This window comes from Oxyura jamaicensis, chromosome 1, assembly GCF_011077185.1.
Source record: "Oxyura jamaicensis isolate SHBP4307 breed ruddy duck chromosome 1, BPBGC_Ojam_1.0, whole genome shotgun sequence".
Lineage (NCBI taxonomy): Eukaryota > Metazoa > Chordata > Aves > Anseriformes > Anatidae > Oxyura > Oxyura jamaicensis.
In genome coordinates this window covers 94,458,829-94,473,183 of record NC_048893.1, presented here as the reverse complement: position 1 = coordinate 94,473,183, position 14,355 = coordinate 94,458,829, and the positions used below count along the sequence as shown (strand labels likewise).

The 14,355-nt window shown below is 39.3% G+C and overlaps 1 protein-coding gene across 1 annotated transcript in view; it reads right to left on the bottom strand.

Moving 5' to 3' along the window:
• CRYBG3 (crystallin beta-gamma domain containing 3) overlaps positions 1–14,355 on the bottom strand; it is a 94,061-nt gene that overhangs the window by 59,828 nt on the left and 19,878 nt on the right. Inside the window, exon 3 of the mRNA XM_035315203.1 lies at positions 6,716–7,152. Coding sequence (XP_035171094.1) covers positions 6,716–7,152 — 437 coding nt within the window. The remainder of the gene's footprint in view (positions 1–6,715; positions 7,153–14,355) is intronic.

Here is a 14,355-nt window from a genome sequence, read left to right as displayed (position 1 = left end):
AAAATTTCTAAGAAACAGACTCTATTAAATTGCTACATTGCAGAGCTCATTAACCCAATAAAAAAAAATCAGTGGAAAAAAAACAACGTAGAGTTAATTTTCAGCTTAATTAATTTAGCTGAATTTTGCATCATGCATCTGTTATGAATTACTCTTAAACTAGAAGCTTTCAACCTTCAGAAAGGCACTGGTCTGTGTTTCGGTGCCAGCAGCCACCTTTCCTCTGGCCCAAATCCCAGCTGTGGGTAGGGAAACTCCTGGCGGCGAGGCCTGGGCCTGTGTTTCCTCCACCGCAGAGTCCCGGCACCGACCCAGCCAGCTCTTGCAATGGGTTGCTAAACCCCGGCACAGCCCTTGTCTTCACGAGCTCACCCACAGTTCACCACAGAGGCTTTGGCTCCCATTGAAATTTGAGAGTCTGTGGATAGCTTGGTCAACTACGTTGTGCACAGAGGTGCTTCTGAAAGAAAAGATTTAAGAAAAACAAAGCCCTCTGTTACTTCACTGAATGTTAAGTCCTTCCACAGGAGCTTGGGTATACCCCTCTGACCACTGCTGGAGGTCTCCCTCCTCAATTGACCACTGCAAGAATTAGCGGCAGGATGTCACCAGCCTGATCACCAGCCCTGGAGTCTTCTAAATCCATTTTAGGCCACATTTGGCTGTCCTAGAAGGGCAGAGCACTCCAACACTGTTTATTTCCCCCTTCAAGGGCAGCACGTTGCTCCAGCAGTGACTCACTGTCCATCTGAGCAGCAGCAACAGAACACTGCACTTTCTCCTTTGGTTTCTGAAGGCAGAAAGCCATGCGAAGAGCAATTCCCATGTCCCTCTCCTTCCTCCCTCCCCATCTCCCCACCGCTACTTTTCCCCTCACTCCTTGTGGTGCCCCACCTCTCTGTGAAGCAAATTGCATCAGGGAAGTATTTGTCTGTACAATGGGAATCTTTATGCAGGTACGTTACAATAAAATAATTAAGACAATACTCTTTTCTTCCTTTTACTGTGATCTTCCAACAAATGCTTTCAAAGATGCATCGAAACTGTCATACTGTGTGCACGCTCACGGTTTAAAACATTCAGGTCTTATGTGTGCAATAGACTCTGGTTAGGCAATTACAGAGAAGGACACGGCTCTGTTCACAAGATGGATTTGATTTCAGCAAATGCCTCACTAGCTTCCTCACTCTTCTACATTATTCCTCAGGAGTTACCTGGTGAGACCATGGCGTGGAATTACGTGATTTCATTTCTGTTTATTTACGCTTGATTCTGTGCCAAATGTATCTATTGAGAAAGATGAATGCCGCTACTACTTACTGAACCAAAACCACAATACACAATCAATCAGACAAATTAATGGTTGCTTTTCAGGTCACCACAAGACTGCATCTGACCAGTAATAGAAAAGTGAATGACAAGCTCTGAAAGAGACACGTTAACCACATTTATCAGAAAGATTTTATCATCTGCATTTCTAACAGAGCAAAATAAAAGGATAGCCTTTTTGACAGTACTAAGATGGAAACACTATGTAATTAGATGTGTAGCAACCGGTTTTCTAGACTTCAAAATCCAAAAAACTCCAACCCTCACAAAAGTTAATAACGTATTGCCTAGTAGATCTGTAGCTGGTCTAAAATTTGTCTCCCCTCACAGCTACCGCCCCTTCTGAATGAAATAGCTTGCAATGCTCTAGCTAAACTATTACGAGGACTTGGCTCCTGGTAGGGAGCAAAGTGTAAAAGCAAACAACAGCAAAACATTGAACATTGCTTTTGAAATCACCCCCTCTCATCTTCTACTTACAGTTAGGAAATCCTTGCAGTTGTGGGTTGGGAATTCTTTCTCACTTCCACAAGGATTGTAACAGAAGGGAGAAGTCAGAATCTTTAATACTTTGTTAAATTTAGGTATTAGCATTTTAACCAATTGTCAGGACTATAAAGTCAAAACATTTAGAGTTTTCAACAACTTTTCAGCTCATCAATCATGTTCAGCAATGCAACAAGACTTCCTGCTGAACTCCAGAACAAGCCATGCAATTTCACAAGTTAAGCATTGTTAAGCATCGTTAAGCATTTCACTATACACAACATCCACTTGTTCACAAATGCTATAAAAAAAAACTATGAGAAGATAGGCAAATGGCAAGCAGTCAACAGAGATGATCTAGGGCATCAGATGTATTTTTAAAAAATTGTATTTATTTATTTTTATTTATTATTTTTCCCCTGAGAAAAAAGAGAAACAAGTTGTTAGAGTTATGAATTATGTTCTCAGTCACTTGTAGAGTGTACTGCCTATTACCTTGACTGGTATTCTTGAAACATGGTAGGTACCTACTGCAGGAAGTCCATTTTCAGGGGTCTTTGGGAAATAGCCTCAATTTTGAAACTAATTGCTGCTTGTTAGTTAAAGGCAAGAAAGACAGGTGCAAACCCATGTTTTGTGTTATCTGCATTATGAAATCTTGGACTCTCTCATAGAGACTTTTGGTCATGAGAAATTAACTGCATCCCCACTATTTCATTGGTTGTACTTTTAGGGCTTATTTCATTAATTAAGGGTTGTTTTTTAACTTCATTAAGAAGGAGTGCAAAGGCTAAAACTAAACATGAACTTTCCACTTTTACACTTAGCCCTCAACCACTGGGGACACTAAAGATTTTTCCATATGTAGTAGCCCATACCTTGTCTTTCTTTTTCCTTCTGACAGCCAAATGAGTGCTATTTTACCATTGTATTTTACTGATCTCACCCCTTCATCATGAGCCTTCTACAGAACAGGGCAAGCCCAATTGCTTGCTTCAGTTCTCAATAGCAAGGAAACCTTAAACCATCCCAGACAACTAGAAAACTAATGGATGCAATAACTGGAGACTTAGAGAACTCAACTCTCCTCACCTACCTCCAGTGCTGCAATTATTACATTACTGTCCACAGTAATTGTTGCCTAGAGACTTTGTCCAATTTATCATGGTTTTGTGCTCTATGCTTCTCCTTTACCACATGTTGCTGCCTGGATTAAAGGACCAGAAGCCCTGAAGGTACAATTACCACTGAGCCAGCCAGGCAGAGTGATGGAGAAATAACACGGCCTACACGTTTCGTCCCTCGCAAACACGCACTCCACAGATTGAGTTCACAAATTCCACTCTGCTTGGATCAAGGCCTGGAAACTTGAGTTTCTACCCAAGGCCAGGCCTCCTACTGAGGGCAGAAATAACCTCCGTCTACAGGTCAGAGCAGTCTGATTTCCTGGTATTTTACAAAATAATGCTTTAAAGACACGAGATTAATAAAGTTGTCTGGGTAGATGCTCTGAGACTACTTGGTATGCATTAAGCTCTGAAAGTTAAAAAACAAACAAACAAACAACAACAACAAAAAAACACCAAAACCAGACAACTCTCATGGGGATTACGCAATCTAACTGTTCCTCTTTTACTTATCGTTGTAGCCTTCTCTCTAACCAGAGATAACCTCTAATTTAATATTTAACAGTAGTTTAGAATTAACAAATTCATTTAGAACGTTCCTTATGACAAAGGAAACAGTTACAAGATCAATAATACATGCTTGCAGTGGTCTGAAATATTTGTAAAGCTCTGCACTTCAACTTGTCTCTACAATAAATGTTGAAACCACATTTTAATGTAACAATCATTGGAATCAATCATGCCTTTGAATACGTATGGATCACTAACATATCTCATCTGCCTTTTGGGACCTGATCCTCAAGAGATTAGCAGGAGACCATGTTCACACCACCGCTTTCCTTTATGGCATCCACACAACATCCTGTTCCTTTATGCTACGTTTCTATGCTAAATTTCTATGAACTATAAGAAAACAAAAATGACATAATCACCTCCATAACATAAAAAAGAGGTATTACTTTTCTAAAAGGTAAACAGTGCAAACCTCTGCTTCCACATTGTTGTTTCAATTTCTCTGCAGTAGTTGCTTCAAAAACACAGTTCACATTGTATAGTCAGGCAGAGAAAAGCATACACAGAAGTTGCAAAGAGATTGTCTAACTCTTGTCTAACTGAGCCAACAAGAGCAGAACTTACACTGTACTTTTGAGAACAAGTTTAAAAGGAAAATGACTGTTTTAATACTTTTCCAATTTTATAATGGCTACATTTAAAAGTCAGTTCCTGGGAAAAACTTCATTTTGTATATACACCAACTCACTCCTACCCTCAAACCAGCAACAGACATTTTTATATTCTTGCTTGACTACGAGACAGGTAAACTACACAGAGAAAAATCTGCACTGATTTACCTAGGTTATCTAACAATATAGGCCAATGTAAGATAGGGTTGATTGATAATGCCAGCTGCAACTTTGATTTCAATAAATTCGGCATAACTCAAAAAAAATACTTTCACAAAGCAAGGTCACTTAAGTGAGCTAGTACCCATGCCTTCTGAACTCTTCAAGTTTTATCAATGCCATATGTATATATCCTCATCATTGTGAAGACCGAGACCATCCGACCCTTTCAGTTGCACATACAGACTGCCCAGCACCTCTTTACTTAGTGCTGAACATCTACTCAAATGCAGCAGTATAAAATGAACAGAAAGCAAAACCAAATCTCAACAGATTGTCACTTCCCCTGCTCCTAGTCACAGACCTATAAGCATCAAAAAACTGAAAAGTCAAACAAATCTCCCACTTTGTCAATCTCACACTTTGAAACACTTTGAAAAGGCAGCAGAAGCAAGAGGTTTCCACCTGGAAGGAGAGACATGCATCGTCTCCTTTTGGTATCATCCAGGAGGCTGGGAGAAAAGAGAAAGACTGACTACTTCGGAGGTGCCCATGACGGCCTCTCATCTACTCCTTCTTTGATGGCTGTCATTGCCATGTTGAGCTTACCACATTTTAGGACTTCAGCTGAATCTCCAGTACTCATAGTCATCCAAATACACAGAATAGTCTGAAGATAAGCTACAAGAGTACAGCAGAAAAGCAGATTTGACTTTGTTGTCAAGATGTATAAGGTAAAAATGGTAGAGTACAGATTGCCCCCATAAGGTGAATAATACAATCGATAGCTGTGTGTGGAGAGAATGAGAAAAAGAGCAAACACTGAAGAAAATACAGCAGAAAGTATGCTGCAATATGATTTGGAAGAAACTATGTGGAATGAAGTAAAAAGCGAGAAAGATCTGTTAATGTCTATTGTCTGTTTTGACTGTGCATCTGCACAGCCCCTGGCATTATAGCATGCAACTTTGCCTTCGGTTTCCAGAATACACTACAAAAACAGTGAACAGCAATGAGAGTGATGAAGCAAGCCAGCCTGTTGAACACCTTTTAAGAAAAGCAGTTTGTTCAGAAACTAGACCTAATACATAATGCACCTAGGCCTCTTCAGATAACAACTAAAAGCAGGGGAAACTCTTATACACAGACCAGTGAAGTGGATCATGGGCTGCAAAGTGTACTTTGGTAAAAGTGTCAGTCCAACGTACATTAAGAATCCATAATAAAAACTGGTTGACTGTCACAATGACAGAATAGTCTGGGTTGGAAGGAATCTGAAGGATCATGTAATCAATCAGGTCAAAACCAAAGAGGCCTCAAGAGAACACAACCACTATTATTACAAATTACGAACAGTACTGTATTCTATGCTCAGTTCATCTGCCAGTTCTGAAATCTATGACTTACTTTCCCTTCACCAACCATAGGAGTACTGCAATAGCAGTAATACCCCAAATCATTACTTTTGGTTTAAAATTTGAATATGTATCCTGGGCAGTACTGAAAACCCAAGTAAAAATTAATTACAGACTCATCATCTTTGGGCATGTTGATATTCTAGGCACCAATCAGAAACTGGATGAGTATCACATACACACATAGATGTAAACACAAATGGAAGCTGTCCTAGCCCACGTACAGTCAAATATTCAACCTAACTGCTACAAATACCTTCGGAATTATATTATCTATGTTTATACTAGAGTCAGAAAATTTTGTAATATACAGTGTGGACCACAGCCAAGATTTTAGCTTTTCTACTCATAAACACACATCAGTGCCTGTGGCACCATTTTTTTGGGGAAATCATTTTTGGAAATATTACAGGACTGTTAAGGATGTTCCATACTTAGGCTAATTGAGTATTTTACATAACCTTCTTTTCATTACACAAAGAAAACTAAGAACAAAGGGAAGCAACATAAATAAGCAAAAAAATGCCAAGTCAAATAAACCAGGAAAGATAATTTAAAAAATGCAGAAACCTTAATTGCAGAAGTAAAAACGCAGAACTAGTTAAATATAAAAATGAGAAACCTTTTAACCTTTATTTAGCTCACAATATGGATGTAAACAAGCTTGTATATTATTTCCTTTTTTTTTTTTTTTTTTTAAATAGGTCTACAATAGTGAATGTATTCCTAAATGCCACATCTTTTCTCCCTTCATGCTTAGAAGGATCTACAGTGGAATTATCATCTGTGGTCAGAAGATTTCTAGAAAAATATTTTAAAATTGTATTTTGTAGCATTTGATATCTCCCCATTTAAGGTTGTTACTACTAGAGTTTTGCACAAAGTTGAGTCAGGGACAGTCCATTCATCCTTAGAAAAGACAGTCACTGGTTCTCCACTCAACAAAACTTCGGTCACTTTAGTTCTCTGTGCACACACACTTTTTAATAATTTAATATTAAATTAAAAAACTTACTTTTGCACATCTGTAGATCTTTTTCGACCTCTTTCCAGATCCTTTGAGCTATCTTTCCCAATGTTATTTGGGATCACATCATCTTTATTTACAGAGTCCTCTTTCATTCTAGCTGTAGAACAGACAGGCTCTTCAGTTTTTTGATGCTGTGGATGCATATCCTCCATAGGAGTATTTGTGTTCTGTAAATCCTTTTCACATCTGTTGGGTTCATCTTGGAAGGTAGACTGTTTAGATTCTACCAAAGAAGATTTTGTTGTGAGATTAAATAAGCTTCCAAGAAACTGAAAAAAACCTTCTCGGGGTTGCTTGTCTTTATCTGCTGTTTTTATTCCAGGAGTCAAACTAGGAAGGCTATTAGCCTTTTTCAACTCCTCTTGGATTTCAGACTTGTTAAGTTCTTCTGTGGAATGGTTCTTTTCTTCATTTTGACAAACCTAAAATAAACATGAGAAGTAGATAAAGAAGACGTTGCCTTTCATTTTCCTGCATTCCCCAAATCTTTTTTTTTTTTTTTCTTCTATGCATTGTATTCTTTAAGGAGATCTCTAGTTAAGAGTTCATTTTAAAATCAAAGCCTTGTGCTCCCTTTTTCTATCTATGCACTAAAAAGCCAAAAGGGCTATACAAGCTAGAGGATTCACAAAGCAGCTGCTGGGGAATAAAGCACAGAAGGACAGCTTCAACTTGCAGGGAAAAAAAAAAAAAAAAACAAAAAAAAAAACACCAACAAAACGGAGGAAAAAGCAAAGAACTATTTTTTACACCCTTGCATTACAAGCAAACAGAAGAGTTTCTTAGTTAATACCAGGGCACATTCAATATTATTTACTGACATATGTCCTTTCACAAGGAGATTATGAGATTAGGCCTGAAAATAGAATGTAAAATGAAAGAAAAGTAAGTTGCTTTCAGCAGCTCTTTCTTAAAAGCTCATACAAGGGAAATTACACACTGGTGTGTTAACAGACAGACAGTTGATTTTCTTACTGCTCCCGAAACTTTTGACTCTTCTTACTGCTTGGAGTTAGGTGCCAACCATCTGCAGCAAGGACTCTGGTCCTTGCTCTGGTCCTGCCGTGAGCTGAACCAGTAGAAGAAATTCTACAAACTGGCACTCACACTCCCATTCTTTCAGGTTATACCCTGAGACCAACTCAGGTGTACCAACAAGTACTTCAGACTCCAATCTGCTCAAAAACGAAGCTTCACAAACAAAACTATATGCACTTGTGAGATGAACTGTTTTCAGCTTGCAAATACTACGAGTACACCACAGGAAAATACAAACACGGCTGTAAATACACAAAATCCTACTCAGCACTACTTCCCTGCACCCAATCCACAACAGCTGTTTAAAGCCCACTGAAAGTAAGACATACTAACACAGGTTCTCAACTCCTTTAAACCACAGAGGCAAGGCAAACTCTGTTCCTCAGCGGTTCATACCCTTGAATTTCCTTGGCGTCACCTTTTACAGATCCAACAACTGCTGCCCAAGACCATGCTATTTCTGCCAACACTGATCTGCCCCCAAAGGTGCTGCTACTTCACCGGTAGGCTTCGCAAACACCATGTTAAACCCATTTTCAGCCTCCCAATCTACAAATGCTTTTTCTCCTGGACCAAAATTTCTGGGGAAAAAATTTGGTCCCCTCCCCAATATTCTCCATCCTCAGCCTTCATAGAGGGTGCTAGATGCCATTTTTGCCTATTCCATTTTAAAATATAATCCTTGTAATTTCAACCCAGTTTATTAGAACAGAATAAAGTTAGAAGAAATCTATCCTGCTCAGCAGGGTAGAAAAGGAGAACATGAATAAAAAGTTCTTCACAATCTTTAGTTGTGTCAATATCACCTCTGGATATCAAATTGGGTAACATCTACCCATCCAATCTAAGCAGAAAGCCACTATTTTCATTAGTTTGCTAATCCTATTTCCAATTGAAAATATATTTATCTCAAGTAATTAAACAAATATGATTAATTGTTAACAGTTCATCTATGATCATGCTAATGATGAAAAAATGTTTTAATGAACACCCTTTTCATGCTTGGGGGAACACTAATTTCTTTAAAAATTGCAAGCAACACTTAGTGATGATGGGGCAGTGATCTTTAATCTTCAAGCAATATTTAGTCACCTTTTCCATCGAAGAGTAGATGCACTTGCTTCATATGAAAAGGTTAGATTTATGTGTTGAATATAGAATTGCTCATGTGAGGATAGAAATTGAAAGGCACTAATGCGTCCTTCAGAAATCCATACAGTCTGTGTCTTCATACAGGTAAGAGAGTTGAACAACCACGTTTAACTTTTAGTACGCTTTCAAAAGTGGGGTAAGTCAAACTCTAGCCTTTTTGTCATCCCACCTGTGACAAACCCCACCTGCTCCCCCACATACTGCGCTAATCAACTGCAGCTGTATCTCTCAAAGGGGACACAGTCATCCCTGTAGCATTTAAGGAATTACCACTTTACAAGTCAAATCTACCCAGGCCCATCCCTGGAAATGAAACAGAAGACAGCTTACAGGAGTACCATAGTGCTGGCCGGTATCTTTAGTACTAGACAAGCTGACCAAGAAGCATGCAAACCTGAGATGAATCTCTTGAGCAATTAACTTTGTCTCATATGAACTAAGTACTTTCTTCAAGGAGGAAAGAAGGAAATTTAATTTCCAAAATTTGATGATACATGAATGACTGACTGAAATCAACTTCAGAGTTCTACTGTTACAGTTTCTTCCTTCACTTTGATTTATATTTTAGCATTGTTCAATAGCCGTTTTTGATTTAACTTTAAGTAAGGGAGGGTATTTCTCCCTTGTTCTGTGATTAATATAATTCACATATATTTGTCAGGCTTAAGAGTATCTCAGTGCAGGAAGTGCATACAAACCTTTTTTTTTTTTTTTTTTTTCCCCTGCAGATCTAATTATTGCAGGCTATAAACATTTTTCTTGATTACTACAATATCTACAAAATTAATAATATATTAACTATAAAGGAAAATACTACATTCAAAACTTGCCAACTATTTACTTTTCTCTCTCTCTCTTTTTTTTTTTTTTTTTAAGATATCTGTATTCAGGAATGTTTTCTTCTATTAGGAACTGAGACTTCAAACATAGCTAAATCTCTACATATGGAATTCTTCCCCTAGCAGCTCTGAGGCATTATGCTTGCAAAGACACTGCTTCTTATAAGCATAATTCATATCCTGCATGAAAAGCTGTTTTGCAGTCTCTGTTTCCAGAAATAGAAACCTATTTAGGCTTTTCTTGCTCTTTAATCTTTCTTTCCTTATTTAACTGCTGCTAAATCAAAAGAACAGGAAGTTTTATTATGATAGGGTCCTTCCATACCTTTAACCATAAGTAGTGTCTTGCATAATAAATCCCTGGAGAACATTTACACTACGCTTACTTGACAATATATGTGGATATCAAGTCCCAACACAGAAGCTATGCGAATCTTTCTTCCCTCCATTCAATATAATCAATCCTACTCTCCATATATTCTCCCCTCTGCTCCACTTTGCTACAAAAGAGAGCATCAGCTATTGATACTTCATCAGTTGCACATAAAATCTCAATCCAAAGTCTGAACCACTATTCAGGTGTTATACAAACAAAGCCATTCCTGCCACAGATTTTAAAGTTTGTACTTTAAGATAATGGTGTATTCAAAGTAATTAGTCTAAAGCACATGACCTGCAAATCCAGTAAGCCATTAACACAGCAGGAGCCTTCAGACACAAGCGCCTGAACACCACAGCAGTACAACAGCAATTGCACAAGGCAACATCATGGTAACTTTCACTTATTGTTGACACTCTCTGAGCTTGCCCCTGACAGAAGCCACCAGTAAATGCTTAGGATAAGCACAAAGGGTACAGGGTGTATGCAAGCATCCTTTCCCTGGTATGTCCCAGCAATTTTTAGCAGTCCAGGCTTTTATTCACCTTAACAGAGCAGCTGCATCTGCATCAAAATTAACCTCGAGCAGTTTGGTATTCACAATGCTGGAAGAATACCAGACCGTGATACTAGTTACACTTCGTTTCATCAGTTAATAAATAAATAAACCCTCTTCCAGCATCACGGAAGTCTGAACGGTTTCTCAGGCATACCACACAAACAATAGCTTTGGGGTGAAAACCTACCTGCCAGATCTCCTTTGAGATCCATATTGGTGCAAGGAAAGACCTAAGTTGCAGACCTAAGTTGCCCTGTCACAGCACTGTCTTTCTGGAGAGCTCCCTTCATATGCAACTGCCAGCAGTCTGCCCCCCTTGCCTCCCCCTTCCCATCTTCTATGAGCTTTCCTGCTCGTGACATGCTTCATAAGCCTTTAATTAATCTTTATTCCTTCAGCAACTCCTTACTCAAAGTTTCACTGGGCAAGCCATGAGTCACCTGGCCTGACCCTGCAGCTGTAAGCAGGAGGCCGGACCAGATGACAGCCTGGGGTCCCTTCAACCAGAGTTATCCCTATGGTCCCGAGACCTCACACGCAAACAGGCCGGTGTGGAGGGGAAACTCGGCAGAGCATGAAACAAGACCACAGTTTCAATCAGGTGACTGAAGAGACTGCAGTAATAACTGGAGCTGTATTTACTGCGCAGTCAGGTGGTGCAGTCTCACCTCGCTTGAGCAACTGCTGCAGAGAAGCACTAGCAGCAGGGACTTAGGAGACGAGCCCACCATGTCGTGTCTCAAGCCTGACTGCTATCTGAGCTATTTATTCAACAGTAGGCTGGGTATGTTTTCCAGGCTGTAGTCCACTTCTGGCTGCAGCACAGACATACGCCCCAAACTGAACTGCACGCAGGCAGCCCAGCACAAGGCTCGCTGCGGGTGTGAGCAGCCCCCCTGACGTGCAGAGCCCAGCAGCATCCTGACGAGGGGCTGCTCTGCCAGCTTCGCCCAGCCTCTGACACGCGGCGTGAGCAGCAGCCCTGGTAGCTGCCTCCTCTCAGCAGCTGAGTGGGAAAAGTTCACGTTGCCAGAGGTTTTTTCATTTGGCAGGGTTTGTGTCAGTCTGCCAGGAATATGATCTCTTTTATTGCCCTAACAAGTGAATTAAATGAAAACAGGGACAGCATTAAAACACAGATCTCCGCGAACAAAGGATTAGCTCCCAGCCACAACAGCCAGACATTTCAGGTTTCACTCGCTGAGAGCAAATGCTCATTATGAAGCAGCAATTCTAGACAGCAGCCTGGAAATCTCCCACAGACGGCTTGTCTTACTACAGGGGAAGCTGCCGACAGAGCACACCCTGCAGACCCTAGGGATGCGCCTCTGCACTCTACCCACCTCACCTCACCACAGGTACTGTTGCAAGAGAAGGCAGACGGACATCAGGATTTTAGGACACTTACCCATTCACCCCAGGGACCCTTGGACAGTCATTAAAACCCAACAATTTACTCATTCAAGAAATAGTCACAGGAATTTCTTTTCACTAGCGTGTAGTTGTTTCACATGAAAACAATTTCACATGTTTGGGTGTACAAAGTAGCTTGCTAAGGCACCACTGCCTCAAATACTGGAAAATTAATGATGTTCCTCGGCTTAGCTTTGACCTTTCAACATAGCCAGGATGATCACATTTCATTTCACAATTCCTGAGCATCTCATTAGGTCTCAACAGCTCTACAGTATGTAAATCTTGAATGCTAAGCAAAATCCACACCGAAATAGCTTGAGTTGCTGGCAGATTAGTACATTCCCAGGAGGAGCCCCTGCTGCATGTTTTTCAGCACATTTTCCTTCTCTGGGAGGGTAAAGCATCTCCCACTTGTTTTGCAATGAGTGGGACATGCTGAGCCACATGAAAAAGGCTTTTTTTTTTTTTTTTTTTTTTTTTTCAGCTAGTATGAGGCAAAGAAGTTAGGCACTCTCAAACAACAGGAGGCAACACATACTGAAAGAGCCTAATTCCTACTGCAAACGTGATGAAAAAGAACTGGACATAGTGAGAAAGATTAGGAGCAAGAATTCTGTAAGAAAATTGTCATAGTATTAAGAGAAATTCAGGAAAAGGAACTATCAGGCATCATCAATAAAACAGGGTCTCCTATTGCAAGTATTCGTTCCTGAGACAAATGGATTTAAAAACCACGCTGTCAAAATGTTTTTGTTTCTTTTTATTACAGCAGTAATTAAAGTGGAGAAGTAGATGATGTAAGGGATCTCTCCACCACTGTCAAAAACTGTTTATCTTAACTAAATAATAGCTTTAAAATAATCAGAGAAAAGAAAACAAAGAATAACAAATAAAGCATTGGGGACTTTGGGGGTTTCAAGTTAAAGGTGAGTTCTGTATTTCCGCAAACAACAAATGCTTTGGCATTTTCATACTGCAAAGTTTTCCTTCTACATCCTCCTTTCTCTGCTTGTTTTGACATGAAGAAAAAATCAGGCCATGACAACAGTGGAAGACGAGTAACTAGAAAACTAATGAAATCACGACAGCTTCATCGTCAGGTGTGTTAAACGACAGGAAGGGATTTTTAGTTAAATTGTATTGGCTTTGCATTTTTTTAATACACCCATTTAAATTCAATGACTATTCAACATTTGGAAAGAGAATGGCCTTTGTTGAAAGTTCAGCACCGGGACTTTTAAAATTTGTTTATCCATCTGAATTCTTGAAACACCGAGGGGACCTTAACACATTTCATTTGTCAGAAGATGAAAGAAAAGATTAAACAAACATGCTCTAAAACTCTGGCATTCACCTAAAATTTGAGCAAATACTCAGACTCGCCTTCCCTGACAAGTGAACGAAATGCAAGGTGGTAAGGGTAAAGATTTAAAATGAAAAAAAAAGATAAAAAAGACGAACAATTTGAAATAAAGTTTCTGCAGTGTAACCTTTATGTTGAATTGTAAACTCAGCCAAAGCCTCTAGAATGACAAAGCAAACTTTACAATTTATGAAGTTCTGTTTATACAAGTAACAGTAACTTCAAAACTTCTCCCCTCTGAATTTTCTCCTGAAATTACTGTAAAGCTCTGATTAAAGACTAAGAATTGATACTCTTTTCTCAACATATAAACATCTCCTTATTACTAGGTCTAGCATAGACCCTGAGAGAATGGATTTACATGGTCTCATTTCAGTTCTTTCCTCTATGTTCTCCCAGTATTATTCTTCCATTGCCCTTTAATGAAAATGCATTTATGAACACGAAATGACTTTCATTCTCTTTTACTTGATAATTCCCCAATATTCAAAAATAAATTTAAAAAAGGTCAAATTCACTTTTTCAACGAAAAAAGTGTGCTCAAGCAGGCAGTACATTGGGAAGAGGGTGAGACAGTGCAATTTCCACCCGTACTTAAATTCTAATTGCAGGTTTTAGCTTCTGGCATCACTCTCATCCTCATCTGTCTCCTCAGTGGTTTTACGCACCAGACTCAGCAAGGTTTAAGCCTATTCTTTTTTCATTTATCCCGAAACAACGTTCCCTTCTCAAGATCTTTGAAGAATTAACTATAGTAAAAAGGAAAACATGTTTCGGGATCATCTTTTTAAAAATCTTTGGTACTACAGAGGAACTTAACAGGACACTAGATAGGATGATCTTGAAATGTCTTCCCAAACACATACTGCTGTTAACACC